This window comes from Carcharhinus amblyrhynchos, chromosome 8 (assembly GCF_965287045.1).
Source record: "Carcharhinus amblyrhynchos chromosome 8, sCarAmb.v2.hapA, whole genome shotgun sequence".
NCBI classification, from domain to species: Eukaryota; Metazoa; Chordata; class Chondrichthyes; order Carcharhiniformes; family Carcharhinidae; genus Carcharhinus; species Carcharhinus amblyrhynchos.
This window is the reverse complement of record NC_137331.1, coordinates 42,301,086-42,316,104: the sequence shown is the minus strand read 5'-3', so window position 1 is coordinate 42,316,104 and position 15,019 is coordinate 42,301,086. Positions and strand designations below refer to the sequence as shown.

Sequence of the window (15,019 nt, the reverse complement as noted above, 5' to 3'; positions counted from 1 at the left end):
GCCCATTTTACCCAGGTGATAGTCCCTGGAAGGCAGAATGAACTTGTTCTCCAGCCTCTCCTGTCAAACACTTGGTATCGAATTTCTGTCACCCCACTCTATGCTGATGGAGAAGGCAGTCCACTCAGTGTTAATGGGAAGACTTGTAAGTGAAAGAATTATTTGTGCTTATTCATGATCTTACTGTTTAGTTAAAGTTTATTCATTAGTAGTCTGACATTAACACTATAATGAAGTTACTGTGAAAATCCCCGAATTGCCACACCGTCTGGGTACACTGAGGGAGAATTTAGCAAGGCCAATGCACCTAACCAGCACGTCTTTCAGACTGTGGGAGGAAACCAGAGCACACAGAGGAAACCCACGCAGACACGGGGAGAATATGCAAACTCCGCACAGACAGTGACCCAAGCCAAGAATGAAAGCCGGGTCCTTGGCACTGTGAGGGTGCTGTGCTAACCACTGTGCGACTGTGCCATCCTGTTGAATGGCTGTAAGAGGTTTGAGAGGCCACTTGGTCTATTCCTAATCCCATCTCCTTTGGAACAGTTACCCTCCTGGTACACAAGAATGCAATACTTTTATCTATTCATTGTATCTAGGGGTCTTGGCAAGGTCAGCATTTATTGACTTTTTAAAGTTTATTCATGGATGTGGGCATCACTGGCTGGCCAGCATTTATTGCCCATCCTGGGTTGCCTGTCTTCTGAGGGTAGTTGAGAGTCAACCACATTGCTGAGGCCCTGGAGCCATATGTAGTAGGCCACACCAGGTAAGGACAGCAGATTTCCTTTCCTAAAGGACGTTAGTGAACCCGAAGGGTTTTTCCTCCAATTGACAATGGTTCCATAGTCACTACTAGACTTTTAATTCCAGAAATATTTATTCAGTTCAGATTTCATTACCTGCCATGATGGGATTTGTACCTGGATTCCCAGATCTTGCCTTGGGTCTTTAGATTATTAGCCCAGTGATAATACTGCTGTGCCACTGCCTCCCTCTAAGCAGGGAACTGCCCCCTAATTGCCCCGAGAGAGATGGTGGTGAACTGCTCTCTTAATAACTGAGTGGTTTGCCAACCCTTTCATTGGCAATTAAGAGTCAACCACATTGCTGTGAGTCTGCAGTCACACGTAGGCTAGACCAGGTAAGGACATTAGTGAACCAGATTGAATTTTACACACAATTTGGTAGTTTCATATTGCTAACTATTTAATTCAGTTTTATCTACTTCACTGAATGTGAATTTCCCAGTTGCTGTGGTGGGATTTGAGCCCATGTCTCTGGAGCATAAGTCCATGCCCCTGGATTTCTCAGACTGGGAAAATAATCACTGTGCAGCCTTGCCTGATAAACCAACTTCATGTCAGGAGAATTGACAACTCTATATGGTGTGGGCTCACTTCCAGCTGGTTTTGTTACCCTGGATACCCGGGGCTCCACATTCCATTTGGAAAAGAAATGAAAGTACAGGGATATATATATAGAGAGAGAGAAAGAGAGAACAACAACAGCGAAGAAAGGAAAGGCAAGAGATAAAGTAAGAAATGACCCATGGAAGGGTGTCCTGGGATTTTTTACTGAGAAGACAGGGTCTCATCTGACAGATGGCATCTCTGACAGTGCAGCACCCCCGCAGTACTGACCCTCTGACAGTGCAGCACCCCCGCAGCCTTCATCTTATGCACAAACGTCTGGGCTAGAACTCGCTGATGTCACCACGGCTGTGATTTTCCAGTCCTGCTGCAGTGGATGGCGATTTGGTTGAACACCAAATTCTCCATTCTTGCTGGCAGCGATGGTGGGGTGTGCGAGACTGGAGAATTCTGGCCAAGGAGCAGGATTTGGACCTATGCCTTTTTGATTCACTGACCCAACGATAATCCAGTAGGTTTGAAAGAGTTTACTAATTTGAAGGCACGATTGGAAGGAAACAAAATGATTAATGACAATGGTTTTTGTTGTAGTGCCCCTTTCTGGACCAAGCAACTTGCGTGTCTCTGAGGAATGGTACAACCGTTTCCGAATTCGATGGGATCCCCCACCGTCAGCGACAATGGGCTATCGAGTGGTCTACACATCTGCCTCCGGTATTGCATTCTCATCATTCTTACGCTTATATCTTTTCCCAAGAACTCCTGTTCCCAGCAGGATTTGTGCTGATAATGTTTAGTCATTTCCGTAAATCTTTTCTCTGTGCACAGTTTTGGGCTGAAACTTTTGGTACTTCCTGCTGGTGGGATCTCGAAGTCCCGCCCATCCTCCCCTCGCCATCTATGGCAGGTTCCCTGGTGGTTTGGCTGGCAAACAACGCAAATGGCCATTGACTTTGGCAAGACCTGGAGACCTTGCTGTGGCCAATAGCGAGTTACCTCCGCCATTGGAAAACTCACCACAGGCGTCCGGAGAATCTCGAGCTTGTTCTCCTTACCCAAGGAGGGATATACTTAACTTAGAAGGAGTGCAATCCCTGGGATTGCAGGTGTCCAACAAGGAAAGATTGAATGGATGGGGTCTTTATTCTCTAGAAGTTCTCCTTTTGGGAGCTAATCTGACCCTGGCCCAACAGCAGCACACAACTAACTTGAGTTCCACCAGCACGGTCTTCTGCACAAGTGCCACACGTCTGCAACACCACCTCAATTCGGTCTGGATGGAGTAGGCACACTGATGTTACATTTCAGTTCCAGGAACAGGTGCAGCAACTTATTCTCAGTTTCTAGATCTAACTCTTGTCCTTGAGTCTTCTTCAGCTCATCGGTTCTGCTGCAGTGGATTCAGGAACTTCTGTGTCCTTTTTATATCTTTCATAAAGGTTTAGTTTCAAGTTCCAGATTTCCAGTTTCATTTCTGTGCTGCCCTTTTCTGTCTTCCTTTCAGTTTGCATTTCAGTTCCATTTCTGTTTTGAGGCAGGATCTGTCCTGAAAACATACAAATTATATTTTAAAATGTCGATTCCCTCATGAAAGACGTGCAGACAAAATGCTGATGTTGGAAATCTGAAATAAAAGCTAAAAATACAGGAAAACCTGGGACAGGACAGGCAGCTTTGGTGGAAGGAGTTAGCAACAGAATTGTTGCTTAACAAGTGATCACTAGTTACTGATACTCAAAAGAAGGTTACATCTCCACAAATGTTTGTTAGGACTGCTGCCAGGGACCCAGGTTCGATACCCGGCTTGGATCACTGTCTGAGTGGAGTCTGTACCTTCTCTCCATGTCTGCATGGGCTTCCTCCCACAGTCTGAAAATGTGCTGGTTAGGAGCTAAATTCTCCCTCAGCGTATCCGAACAGGTGCCAGAGTATAGCTACTAGGGGAATTTTCACAGTAACTTCATTGCATTTGTGTTAATGTAAGCCTACTTGTGATACTAATAAATAAACTTAAATGAAACAATAAGATCGTGTCAAATGAACACAGTAATTATTTCACTTACCTGTTGTGTAAGTCTACTTGTGACACTAATGAATAAACTTTATAGATTGCATTCTGAACTGATATTCAGGAATGTCTTAACAACCATTGGGAACCATTAAACTGTGAATATTTTTGTGTATTTTTGTTTGAATTCAGCACCGGGTCCGACACTGGATACGTTTGTGGGAGATGATGTGAACACAATGGTTATCCTTAATCTGCTCAGTGGCACTGAATATATCATCAAACTCTTTGCCACGTACTCCACTGGTTCCAGTGATGCCCTCGTTGGAAAAGCCAAGACCCGTAAGATCCATTTTCAGTTGACCTCGGTACCATCAACGCTACCACTTTCCGTAAAGTTTAATCTGGATCCAGTGGCTCAATGGTATTGTTGCTGGACTCAGAATTCAGAGACCCAGGGTAATGTTCTGGGGACCCAGTTCAAATCCTGCCACGGCAGATGGTAAAATTTGAATTCAGTAAAAATCTGGAGTTAAGAACCTACTGATGACCATAAAACCATTGTCGATTGTCACAAAAACTATCTGGTCCACTAATGTCCTTTAGGGAGGAAAATCTACTGAATTTACCCAGTCTGACCTACATGTGACTCCAGAGCCACAGCAATGTGGTTGACTCTCAACTGCCCTCTGAAATAGGTAATTAGGGATGGGCAACAGATGCTCATCCAGCCAGCAACACCCACCTCCCATGAAAAAAATCCCATTGTGTTCCAAATTTTGTCAAATGGATAATGAATTCTCTTTTTGTTCCCTGCCTTGTAGTTCCTCCAAAAAGGAATGTTGTGAGAAGAAAGGAGAGATTTCCCCATCTTCTCCTCCCCATTGCTAAAGTTAGAATTCTTAACACTTAGGATAAGGGGCAGCAAATTTAAAACAGAGTTGGAGGAGAAACTACTTCTCCCAAAGGGTTGTGAATCTGTGGAATTCACTACCCCAAAATGCAGTGGCTGCTGGGACAGTGAGTAAATTTAAGGAGGAGTTAGACAGATTTTTAATTGGTAATGGGTTGAAGGGAAATGGGGATGAGGAGCAAATCAGTCATGACCGAATAGTGGAGGCGGACTCGAATGGGCCGAATGGCCTAATTCTGCTCCTATATCTTCTGAACTTGAATTGACCTACAGTGTTATAATTGCTGAATGGCAGTTTCTGAAGTAGAAGGGAAGCTGAGGCCTGGTTTTCCTCAACAGAATGAGTGGCAGTTTGAGAAGCAGACTCAAACCATCAGGCAGCACAGAAAGAGGCTATTCGGCCTGTCCTGTAGATGCTGGCTCCAGTCCCATTTGGAGCCACTCTCCCCTGTCCCTGCCCCAGTGTCCTGCAATTCTTTTCCTTTACACTCATTGATGCAATTCTCTTTTTGAAAGTTACTGTTCCAGCTGCTGTGGGAAATGTGGCCATTTGCAATTCAATATTTCTTAATTCCCATCCAGCTGAGATGTATTTAACATTGCAGCTATTTGGGGGAGGGGGGTACAGGTGAGGCTGCAGCTGGCTATGTTTATGGGAGTGTAGAGGATGGGTGTCCATTCACTGCATCGGCTCATACAGGTTCCATGTTGCAGTCACTGCATCATCTGATCATTCCGAAAGTCACTGAGTGCTGATGCTGGCTTTGTGGGTAACATCACATTCCAGTGAGTGCCGCACTGTCGGAGGGTCAGCGCTGAGGGAGTGCCGCACTGTCAGAGGGTCAGCGCTGAGGGAGTGCCGCACTGTCAGAGGGTCAGTACAGAGGGATGCTGCATGGTTGGAGATGCTGTCAGATGAAACGTTTAAGGAAGGGGGACCCTTTTTGCATTGTTCAAAATCGGGGTGAGGAAGCTCCCCCAGTTTCCAGAATCTCAGAAGAAGTATCACTGAAACAAATGGTTTGGTTGTTGTTGTTTTTTGGGATCTTGCTGTGTACAAAGATTTTGGTATGTTTCCCCTTGTTACAACGATAGTCTCACTTCTAAAGTGATGAATGGTTATAGAGCGCTTTGGGACATAAGAGAGAGGATTGATGGAAATGTCCGTTCTTTCAATGAGTGAAGTCTGCTGTCACATTCCATGTGCTGCCGCTCACACTCTTCTCGTTTTCCTCTACAGTGTACCTTGGTGTGACAAAACTTACCCCATACCAGGTCCGAATGACCAGCATGTGTGCCCATTGGCAGCTGCACAGACACGCCACCACCTACAGAGTAGCCATTGAATCTCTCCGAGGTAAGATCAGGAGGTAAAGTTACATGGGCTGTATTTGAAGGGAACATCATTTATACACCAACGCACACTGCAGATGTAGGAGAAAAGTCGGATATAGTCAGCAGCTTTTTCCCAGGGTGAAAGAGTCAATTACTAGTGGGCACATCTTTAAGATGCAAGGGACAAGGTTTAAAGGAGATGTACGAGGCAAGTTTTTTTTACATAGAGGGTGGTGGGTGCCTGGAACTCGTTGCCGGGGGAAGTAGTGGAAGCGGTTACGGTGAATTACATGAATAGGATGGGAATAAGGGGGATTTGGTCCCCAGAAGGGTAGGGAGTTTGGGTTCAGTTGGGCTGCATGGTCAGTGCAGGCTTGGAGGGCCGAAGGGCCTGTGCTGTAATTTTCTTTGTTCTTTTGACAGAGGACAGTGAAAATAGGAGGTTGTCGATGATAAGGGAGGGGAGTAAGTGGTGGATATAACTTTGTTGGTGACTGAGACAGGGGCGTAGAGCGATTACAAAAACTGACATGGCCAAGTGTGTGGGAAGGTTAATTTTGGGGATTCTTTGGCCAATTTCCTCAAAGGATTTGGAAGAGAATTTCTTCTATCAAAGAATCAGACAGCAATGAGAGAGTGAACTCCCCACCTGTCTGGGTGACTGCAGCTTCAACAATACTCAAGAAACCCGCCACCTTCCAGACCAAAACAGCCTGCTTGATTAGCACCCATTCACCACCTCCAACAACCTGTGGCAGCAACGCATTGTGGCAGCAGTGTGTGCCATCTGCAGGATGCACTGCAAAGACTCATCAAGGCTCCTTCCAAACCTGTAACCTCTATCACCTAGATAGACAAGGGGAGCAGACATATGGGAATGCCACCACGTGTAGATTTCTTTCCAAATCACTGGAACTATAATTGCTGTTCTTTCATTGGCACTGGACGGAAATCCTGGAACTTCCTCCCTAACAGCAATATGAGGGGTATCTGCATCAGATAGACTGAAGGTGGCTCACTATTGTTTCTCCAAGGAGGGATGGGCAATAAATGATGGCCTAATATGCCAGCAATATCCACATCCCAAGAATGAATAAAGGAAAGATTTGGGCCATTGTGTCTGTGGCTCTTTAAAGAAATGATCCACACAGATCCAGTGTTTCCTTTATAAGTTTATATCCACCTGCCTTCTGATTGGATTCCGGGGTGGCATAATGGTTAGCGCTGCTGCCTCTCAGCGCCAGGGACCCAGGTTCAATTCCAGCCTTGGGTGGAGTTTAAGTTTGTGTGGAGTTTGCACATTCTCCCCATGCCTGCGTTGTTTCCTCCGGGTGCTCCGGTTTCCTCCCACAGTCCAAAAATGTGTGCGCCTTAGATGGATTGGCCATGCTAAATTGCCGCTTAGTATCAGGGGGCGGGTGAGATTGTGGTTGGTGCAGACTCGATGGGCCACATGGCCTCCTTCTGCACTGTAGGAAATCTGTGCCTGTAGATGAAAGGTGAAGCTGGCAGAATGTTAGACAGGGATCAAGATCAGCATTCATCCACCCTTATTGTTAATAGTAACTTTGAGCTTAACTATATTTGAACAAGTGTTTAGAATGTATACAAGAATTGAACACATGTCAGAGCCGGTTCCCCGAATGCGACCTCCATCTATTTGCCTTTTATTATGTGGTAGAAGTTGAATCATTGCCTTGGTCTGAACATAAGCCAGAAGCCCAGAGGGCTGACACTGCACTTTGTAACAGGGGGGGATTGAATTTCTGCACAGTGGCTATGAATGGATCCAATTGAATACTTTTCACATCTTTTCATAACACCGGGATGTTTTCACATTGAAGTGTGAACGTTAATTACTCAATACAGGAAAACTCAATTTCTCCAAAGTGATGATCTGTATTCAGCTGACACACAGCCGAGAAGTTACTTGGTGCTTAAGTTTGCCCATGCTGGAGTGTCAGAGGTGAGGTTATAAAATGGCATCATAGTAATAAGCCTGGAATATTATTCCCCATTTTATCCATGGGCAGCACGGCAGCACAGTGGTTAGCACTGCTGCCTCACAGAGCCAGGGACCCGGATTCGATTCCCGGCTTGGGTCACTGTCTGTGTGGAGTTTGCACATTCTCCACGTGTCTGCGTGGGCTTCCTCCGGGTGCTCTGGCTTCTTCCCACTGTCCAAAGATGCGTGGGTTAGGTAGATTGGCCGTGATAAATTGATCCTAGTGTTAGGGGAATAGCAAGGTAGATATGTTGGGTAATGGGGAAAAGAACTGGGTGGATTGTGGTCGGTGCAGACTCGATGGACTGAATGTCCTCATTCTGCACTGTAGGGATTCTATGATCCAGTGTTTGAGCAACATTAGATATTTTTGATGGCTATCTTTGGAGCATTTCAAGTGTATGTACTGAGCCGCTTTTCATGTGGTAAGCTTCCTATAGTGAAGGAATCATTAGAGCAAATAATAGCTCAGTTATATTAGCACAGTGCCCGAGAGTCATTGTGTCTTACGGTTGACTGCAACTTAATCTACCTACCGCAGTCTCGTTAGATCTCAGCATTCTCCCCTTTATGGTTTGCATATGTTCTGTACAATACTTCAACACAAGGGAGTGGGGGGTGGGGGGGTGGGGTGTGGAAACGACTGGATTCTACTTCGTTCTTTTTTTTTGCCAAAGAAAAGTCTCTCAATGGTTTTCTTTTAAGTTTCTTGGATATAGGAGCAGAGAGTTGGCAATGCTCCAGAAAGAATTTTCACCAACAAAGCATTCTATAGTGGCTGTATTTTGAGTTTACAGTGGCTGGAATGGGTTGAAGATCAAGTTTCAAATCATTCATTTCACAGAATCAATAAAACATTCAAGTCAATTTAAAACAGAGATGAGGAGGAATTTCTTCAGCCAGAAGATGATGTATCTGTGGAATACATCAGAAATCTGTGGTGGTCAGGTCATTGAGTGTCTTTAAGAGAGCTAGATAGGTTCTTGATTAATAAGGGTTCAGGGATTATGGGGAAAAAGGCAGGAGAATGGGGATGAAAAAACTATCAGCCATGATTGAATAGTGGAACAGACTTGATGGGCTGAGTGGCCTAATTCTGCTCCAATGTCTTATGGTCTAAGTCTTTTTGCTAAGGGTAAGATACTACTTAGTTTCATTGAACTGACAAGAGGCTGGTATTGGAGGACCCTACTCATCTTATATCATTGAGTGAAGGTTATTATACCATTGTATGAAGTTTGTTTATTAGAATCAAAGTAGGCTTACATTAACACTGCAATGAAGTTACTGTGAAAATTTCCTAGATGCCATACTCTGATGCCTGTTCGGGTACGCTGAGGGAGAATTTAGCATGGCCAATGCACCCAACCAGCATTTCTTTTGGACTGTGGGAGGAAACTGGAGCATCCGGAGGAAACCCATGCAAACACAGGGAAAACATGCAGGCTCTGCACAGTCATCCAAGCTGGGAATTGAACCCGGGTCCCTGGCACTGTGAGGCAGCAGTGCTAACCACTGTGCCGCCCTTATTTGAAATTATGGTTAAAATTATTTTTAATTCTTCCACACAATGTGGGTGTCACTGGCTAGGCCAGCATTTATTGCCCATCCTAAGAACCCCTTGAAAAGGTAGTGGTGAGCTGCTGTCATGAACCTCCCTCAGTCCCTGAATTGTAGGTACACCCACTGTGCTGTTAAGGAGGGAGTTCCAGGATTTTGATTTAGCAACAGTGCAGGAATGGTGATATATTTCTGAATCAGGATGGTGAATGGCTTGGAGGGGAACTTGCAGAGGTGGTGATGTTCACATGCACCTGCTGCCTTTGCCCTTCCAACTGGTAAATGTCGCAGGTTTGGAAAATGCAGTTGAGAGATCCTGTTTAGAGTGTCTGGGTTCAGTTGTGAGCGCCACATTTCAGGAAGGATGTATTAATGGTGGCCGCACTGCAGATTCACCGGAACGATACTGACCTAAAAAGGTTAAATGATGAGGACAGGCTGCATGGACTAGACTTGTATTTTCTCGTGGTTGGAAGATTTTTGAGGTGGTTTCAGCTAGTTAGAGGATTGGATAGATAGAGGCAAACTATTTTCTCTGGGTGGGGGGAGGAGTCCAGAACAAAGGTGAATAACTAAAATTAACACTGACCAAACTTACCTCAAGGTTGGAAAATCCTGTGTGAGGCCAATGGACCTTTGCGTGGTCTGTGTTCCGGCCACTACGATTCCCGTAGCAGGCGAGACAGGGAAATTCCACCCACTGTGTCTCCTGCCTCAGCAGCTTGCCGGGGATATTTAGCTCTCAAAAGTTTTATTGCCATTTGGAGATGCGTTCCAGAGTTTTACGAGGAGTGACGGGGCAATCCGGAATCATGCTAAGGCTTCACTTTTAATGATTTCAGTCCTCTCAGTTTATAAACACTGTGATTGTGTGTTGCCAAGTATTCAACGGCAGGACAGAAAACTTGAACTTTTGCGCTGAGCTCAGTAATTCCAATGGTTTAGCAAAGCAACTGAATCCAGCATTAAAACATCTGCATATTCTGTCATATTCTCCAATCTCTCTGGTTTAAGATGGTTCAATGAATTAATGATTTTTCAGATACGGGTGTGATTTTGTTCAGTGCTGCCAGCCACTTTATGTATCTCCTTCTTGAAAGTAAATGATCTGGGCTCATGTCATGCATTCCCCTCTGTAAAGATGGTGGTGGCTGTGCATCCCCCCTGCGCACCGCCCGTCCCCCCTGCGCAGGTGGCCTTGGCAGTAGACACAGCCGAAACCTCAAGCTTCTGGAATCAGTTCTGCACACAGAGTGAAAATTGGAAAAAGCCTTCCCCTAAAAAGGCTGTTGTGGCTGGAGGTTGATTGAAGGGAGGCAGGGATGTAGTGGTATTGTTACTGTGCTAGTAATCCAGAGACTCAGCATAATGCACTGGGGGCCCGAGTTCAAATCCCACCACGGCAGATGGTGAAATTCGATAGAAATCTGGACTTAAAACTTTACTGATGACCATGAAACAATCGTCGTAAAAGCCCATCTTGTTCACCAATGTCCTTTAGAGAAGGAGATCTGCTGTCCTCGCCTGGTCTGGCCTACACGTCAGTCCAGACCCCCAACAATGTCGCAGATTTTAAATACCCTTGGGGTGGGCAATAAATGCTGGTCCAGCCAGCGACACCCACATCCCATCAACGAAGAAAAAAAAGTTTCAAAACTACGATAATTTTTGATGGGGTGAAGGGATAAAGGTTATGGAACCAAATGCAGATGATCTAACTGAAAGATGGAAAAGCACGAGTACTTGATTTGCCCCCCCAAGCCCCTGGTATTGTTTTAATTTGCGTTTTATAATATAACTGCATCAACATTTGAGCTATGCTTCCAAAATCCACATTATTCTGTGAGTATTTCCATCAAATTATACATGAACTGATACATGTTGAAGGGTCTGAGATTTGACCAGTGCCAAAATAGTTCTGGGAAAATGTAAAAAATACGGATGTAAGAGAGGAACAAATTGGGATTCGGTGAAGTTCAAATTCCATCTGTTTGATTCCTGACATGTACCTCATCCAGTTCACACAGCTGAGAGCCACTGTGCTTTTCAATGGCGATTTCTCACAGGCACACATTAGTGAGATGTGTCATCAAATTTAAACCCCTTCAGTTACTTTTACCTAATCCATACAGATTGCTGTTAGTAAGAAGATTAACCCTTTTAAAACAAGCGTCCAATCCCATGCTGTCAACTCCCTCTAGGAGGGGTTCAACTACAATGCCCCCCACCCCTGCTACCCCCCAATCCCCATTCCCACCTGTGCTCTCCTAGAATCAGCGGTGACATTCCAATCAACCAATTGTATCTTTTGGGAAATTTCAGATGGAAAGAAGGAAGAGGTGATTGTTGATGGAAGCACATCCCACCACTGCTTCTACAACCTCATTCCAAACAGCAAGTACAAAATTAGTGTCCATTCTCAACTGCAGGAATTAGAAGGACCAGCTGTGAGTATACTAGAGACAACAGGTACGTGACTGCTTATCTTCATCATGTTCACTGTCCCTCCTCCAGCTATTTTAACTTTAATTTAAGCTCATTCACACTTTAGGGAGTCTTGTGGCGCAGTGAGGTTAGTTTCCCTGCCTCTGAGCCAGAAGCCCTGGGTTTGAGTCCCACCCCAGGACTTAGTGGCTGAGGGAAGTGTTTCCATAAAGTGGCTGAAACCGGCTGAGTGTCAACCTGCAAAATCCTTCCAAACACTCGTGGCGGTGAAAGTAGGAGAGAATCCTGGTTAGTTGTGTGATGGAAAGAAGCCTCTACCATCACTATCCACATCTGCTGACTACAACATGCATGGAAAAGTGTCTGTTGCTACAGCAACTCAGACTTGCTGAGTAAGATACCTTCACCTCACATTATATTACACCCATGTCTCGCAAGGCAGCAATGCTCAGAAAGATTCAGTAGATGTGGAAGTTTGATTTGATTTTATTTATTATTGTCACATGTATTGACGTACAGTGAAAAGTATTGTTCCTTGCACACTATACAGATGAAGCATGCTGTTCATAGAGCACATAGGAGAGAAGGGAAGGAGGGAGTGCGGAATATAGTGTCACAGTCATAGTTCGGGTAACATGGTGCCCCGTGAAACACATTCATTGTATCTTGATACCATTTGATTTGTAATTTGTACTCTGGTTTACTGTAATACAGGGTTGTGGCTGCCAGGGATTGTATTCAACCAGAACCGTGAAATCTTTTCAATGACCTTGGTGCAATGACTGTGGTAAAAGTATTTTATTTCATCAGCTTGTGGCCAGCATCCCACTTCACGCTCTCCGTTAGCTCCAACTGACCCAGGTTTCTGTTGTCCCTGTCTGAGAGTACTACCCGACCTAGAAACCTGAGGAGAACAGAAAGTGCTGGGAAGTGTGGGGATTTGTGAGAAAATGAGAGTTAATAGGGTTGATGATTGGACCAGAGGCTTTTAACTCGGTTTCTCTTTCACCACAGACCAGCCGAGTATTTCCAACATTTCCTCTTTTTGTGCCCATTAACATGTTTCACACCGAGTCCCGTCGAGCTACACTGGCTCCCAGTCCAACAATGCCTTCCTTTTTACCATTCTCATCATTGCTTCCAAACTCCTCCGCATCGTCACCCCCACCCAGCCACTCCCCATCCCTCCCCTGCAGAACCCCCTCCCCCACCCCAATCTGCACCCCTCCCCCACAAACCCAAACCTCCCCCCCCCCCCCCCCCCCCCCCCAGTGGATGCAGCCAATCGCTACAAGAAGCTCAGCAGTTTCCATCTTCACCACCTGGTATAACGCAGCAGGACAACAGTATGGATGGAGCCATTCTCTCGGAGGCAGAGTGTGCAAGTGTGCTGCCTCTAATCAGAGGCAGCTTTGCTGGCTTGGGGAGGTCTGTCCACTGGATAGGAGGACTTTTTATTTACGCTGAGGTAGCTGGCGCTGGATGGCCTGTAAGCGGCACAAAGTTCTGACTCAAACATACTGAAAAGCATGAGGTGAAGGCCCAAAGTATTAATGATTGGGAGCCACTTGCTGGCGATAGAGGGAGATACTAACAATTTGAGCTGAATTTTACGTGCCGCTGGCGGGCATGTTTCCTGCAGGGGGAGGAGTGGCATATAAAATAGGGTGGGCACCATCCCATCACCTGACCACCCACCCCTCATCATATGGGTGAGCGGGAAGGTGCTGAAATGATCTACCAGTCCATCATATTTAAATAAATAATTAAGGGTCGGATAGGCCTCTTATCAAGCCTGATATTATGCTGCCCGTAAATGGAGGGATTATGGGCATAGGCCCTGGGTAAAATGCTCTGTTGGAGAGTTGATGCAGACTCGATGGTCCAAATGGCCTCCTTCTGCACTGTAGGGATCTTATGGTTCTAAACACAACCTCTGGTGTGTTCCTGATAGTGGATTGTTCTGTAGGGAGACGGTGCATTTATGGAGAAGCTGCTTTATCTGTAATGTGTTTTTCTTTCGAAAGCTCCTGTTCCGACTGAGCCACCAATCCCTCCGGCAACAACAACCGCATTGCCTACAATCCCCCCCGCGCGGGAAGGTAAGGCTGACGTTATAATCCATATCCTCGGGCTGGGGTTAAAATAATATCTGTTGTTCAGAGTTTATGTTCCGTATGACAAGAATCAGGACACAATCGCTTAGTGATAATTTTATCCTATCTCCACTCCGCTGTTTATCTAATGCTGTGTCTCATGTAGAGAGTATCCATTGTGACAGGTTTAGTTAGTTATTAGTCAAGCTAGTAACTAATGCCAGCGTTTATAACAGAGTAAGGACAGATCTAGATGAGGTGATTAAAGGGTTTAAAAGGGTAGATTGAGAGAAACTATTTCCTCTATTTGGGTGGGGTTGAGGTTCCAGAACAAGGGGGCAGAACCTTAAAATTGGAGCCAGGCTGTTCAAGGGGTGATGTCAGGAACAACTTCTTCATGCAAAGGGGATTGGACACCTGGAACTTTCTCCCCCAAAAAGGCCTTTGATGTCAGTTGAAACTTTCAGTGCTGAGATTGATAGATTGTTCTTGTTCAGTAATGGAAGTAAGTGTTATGGAACAAAAATGGGTAGATGAAGTCATGATGCTGGTCAGCCATGACTGATTGAATGAACAAATGGGTTTGAGGGGCTGAATGGCCTCCTCCTGTTCCTATCTTTATACTACTGCTGCAGGAACTTACCTGTGAGTGGCTGCTTTCTGCTTATTTCTGGCAACTTTCCATTCTTCTTCCCCTCTCTGCAGTTTGCAAAACTGCCAGGGCTAACCTGGTGTTCCTCGTGGATGGATCATGGAGCATCGGGGATGAGAACTTTGTCAAGATCATCGGGTTCCTGTACAATACAATTGGAGCGCTGGACAAGATCGGCCCTGACGGAACTCAAGTGAGCGCTGGTTGGGCTGGATATTAGTTAAATGGGAATTGAGGCCTCACTAGATGGTCCTTAGATTCTATCCACTGGGTGGAAACGATCAGGTCTGCCTTGTGCCACAGTAAGGCCTGACCATCGAACGAGTCTGTTTGATCCATCTTACCTCTGCTAGCTCTTTGAAAGGGCTGTCCAATTAGTCGTGCTCCTCCTGCTCTCCTCCCAAAGCCCTGCAGATGTTTCCTTCTGGAATGTTAAGGGTGACACGGTAGCATTGTGGTTAGCACTGCTGCCTCACTGTGCCAGGGACCCGGGTTCAATTCCAGCCTCAGGTCACTGTCTGTGTGGAGTTTGTATGTTCTCCCTGTGCGTTTCCTCCGGTTTCCTCCCACACTCCAAAGATGTGCTGATTAGCTGAATTGGCCGTGCTAAATTCCCCCTTAATGCCAGG

The 15,019-nt window shown here is 45.6% G+C and overlaps 1 protein-coding gene across 7 annotated transcripts in view; it reads left to right on the top strand.

Annotated features, from left to right (window-relative positions):
• Nucleotides 1-15,019, top strand: part of col14a1a (collagen, type XIV, alpha 1a) — a 209,903-nt gene that overhangs the window by 114,190 nt on the left and 80,694 nt on the right. For all 7 annotated transcript variants that reach the window (XM_080193948.1, XM_080193945.1, XM_080193944.1 and 4 more), the window contains 7 exons: nucleotides 16-145; nucleotides 1,968-2,090; nucleotides 3,577-3,726; nucleotides 5,538-5,654; nucleotides 11,520-11,666; nucleotides 13,670-13,744; nucleotides 14,444-14,583. In XM_080193948.1, coding sequence (XP_080050074.1) covers nucleotides 16-145; nucleotides 1,968-2,090; nucleotides 3,577-3,726; nucleotides 5,538-5,654; nucleotides 11,520-11,666; nucleotides 13,670-13,744; nucleotides 14,444-14,583 — 882 coding nt within the window. The remainder of the gene's footprint in view (nucleotides 1-15; nucleotides 146-1,967; nucleotides 2,091-3,576; nucleotides 3,727-5,537; nucleotides 5,655-11,519; nucleotides 11,667-13,669; nucleotides 13,745-14,443; nucleotides 14,584-15,019) is intronic.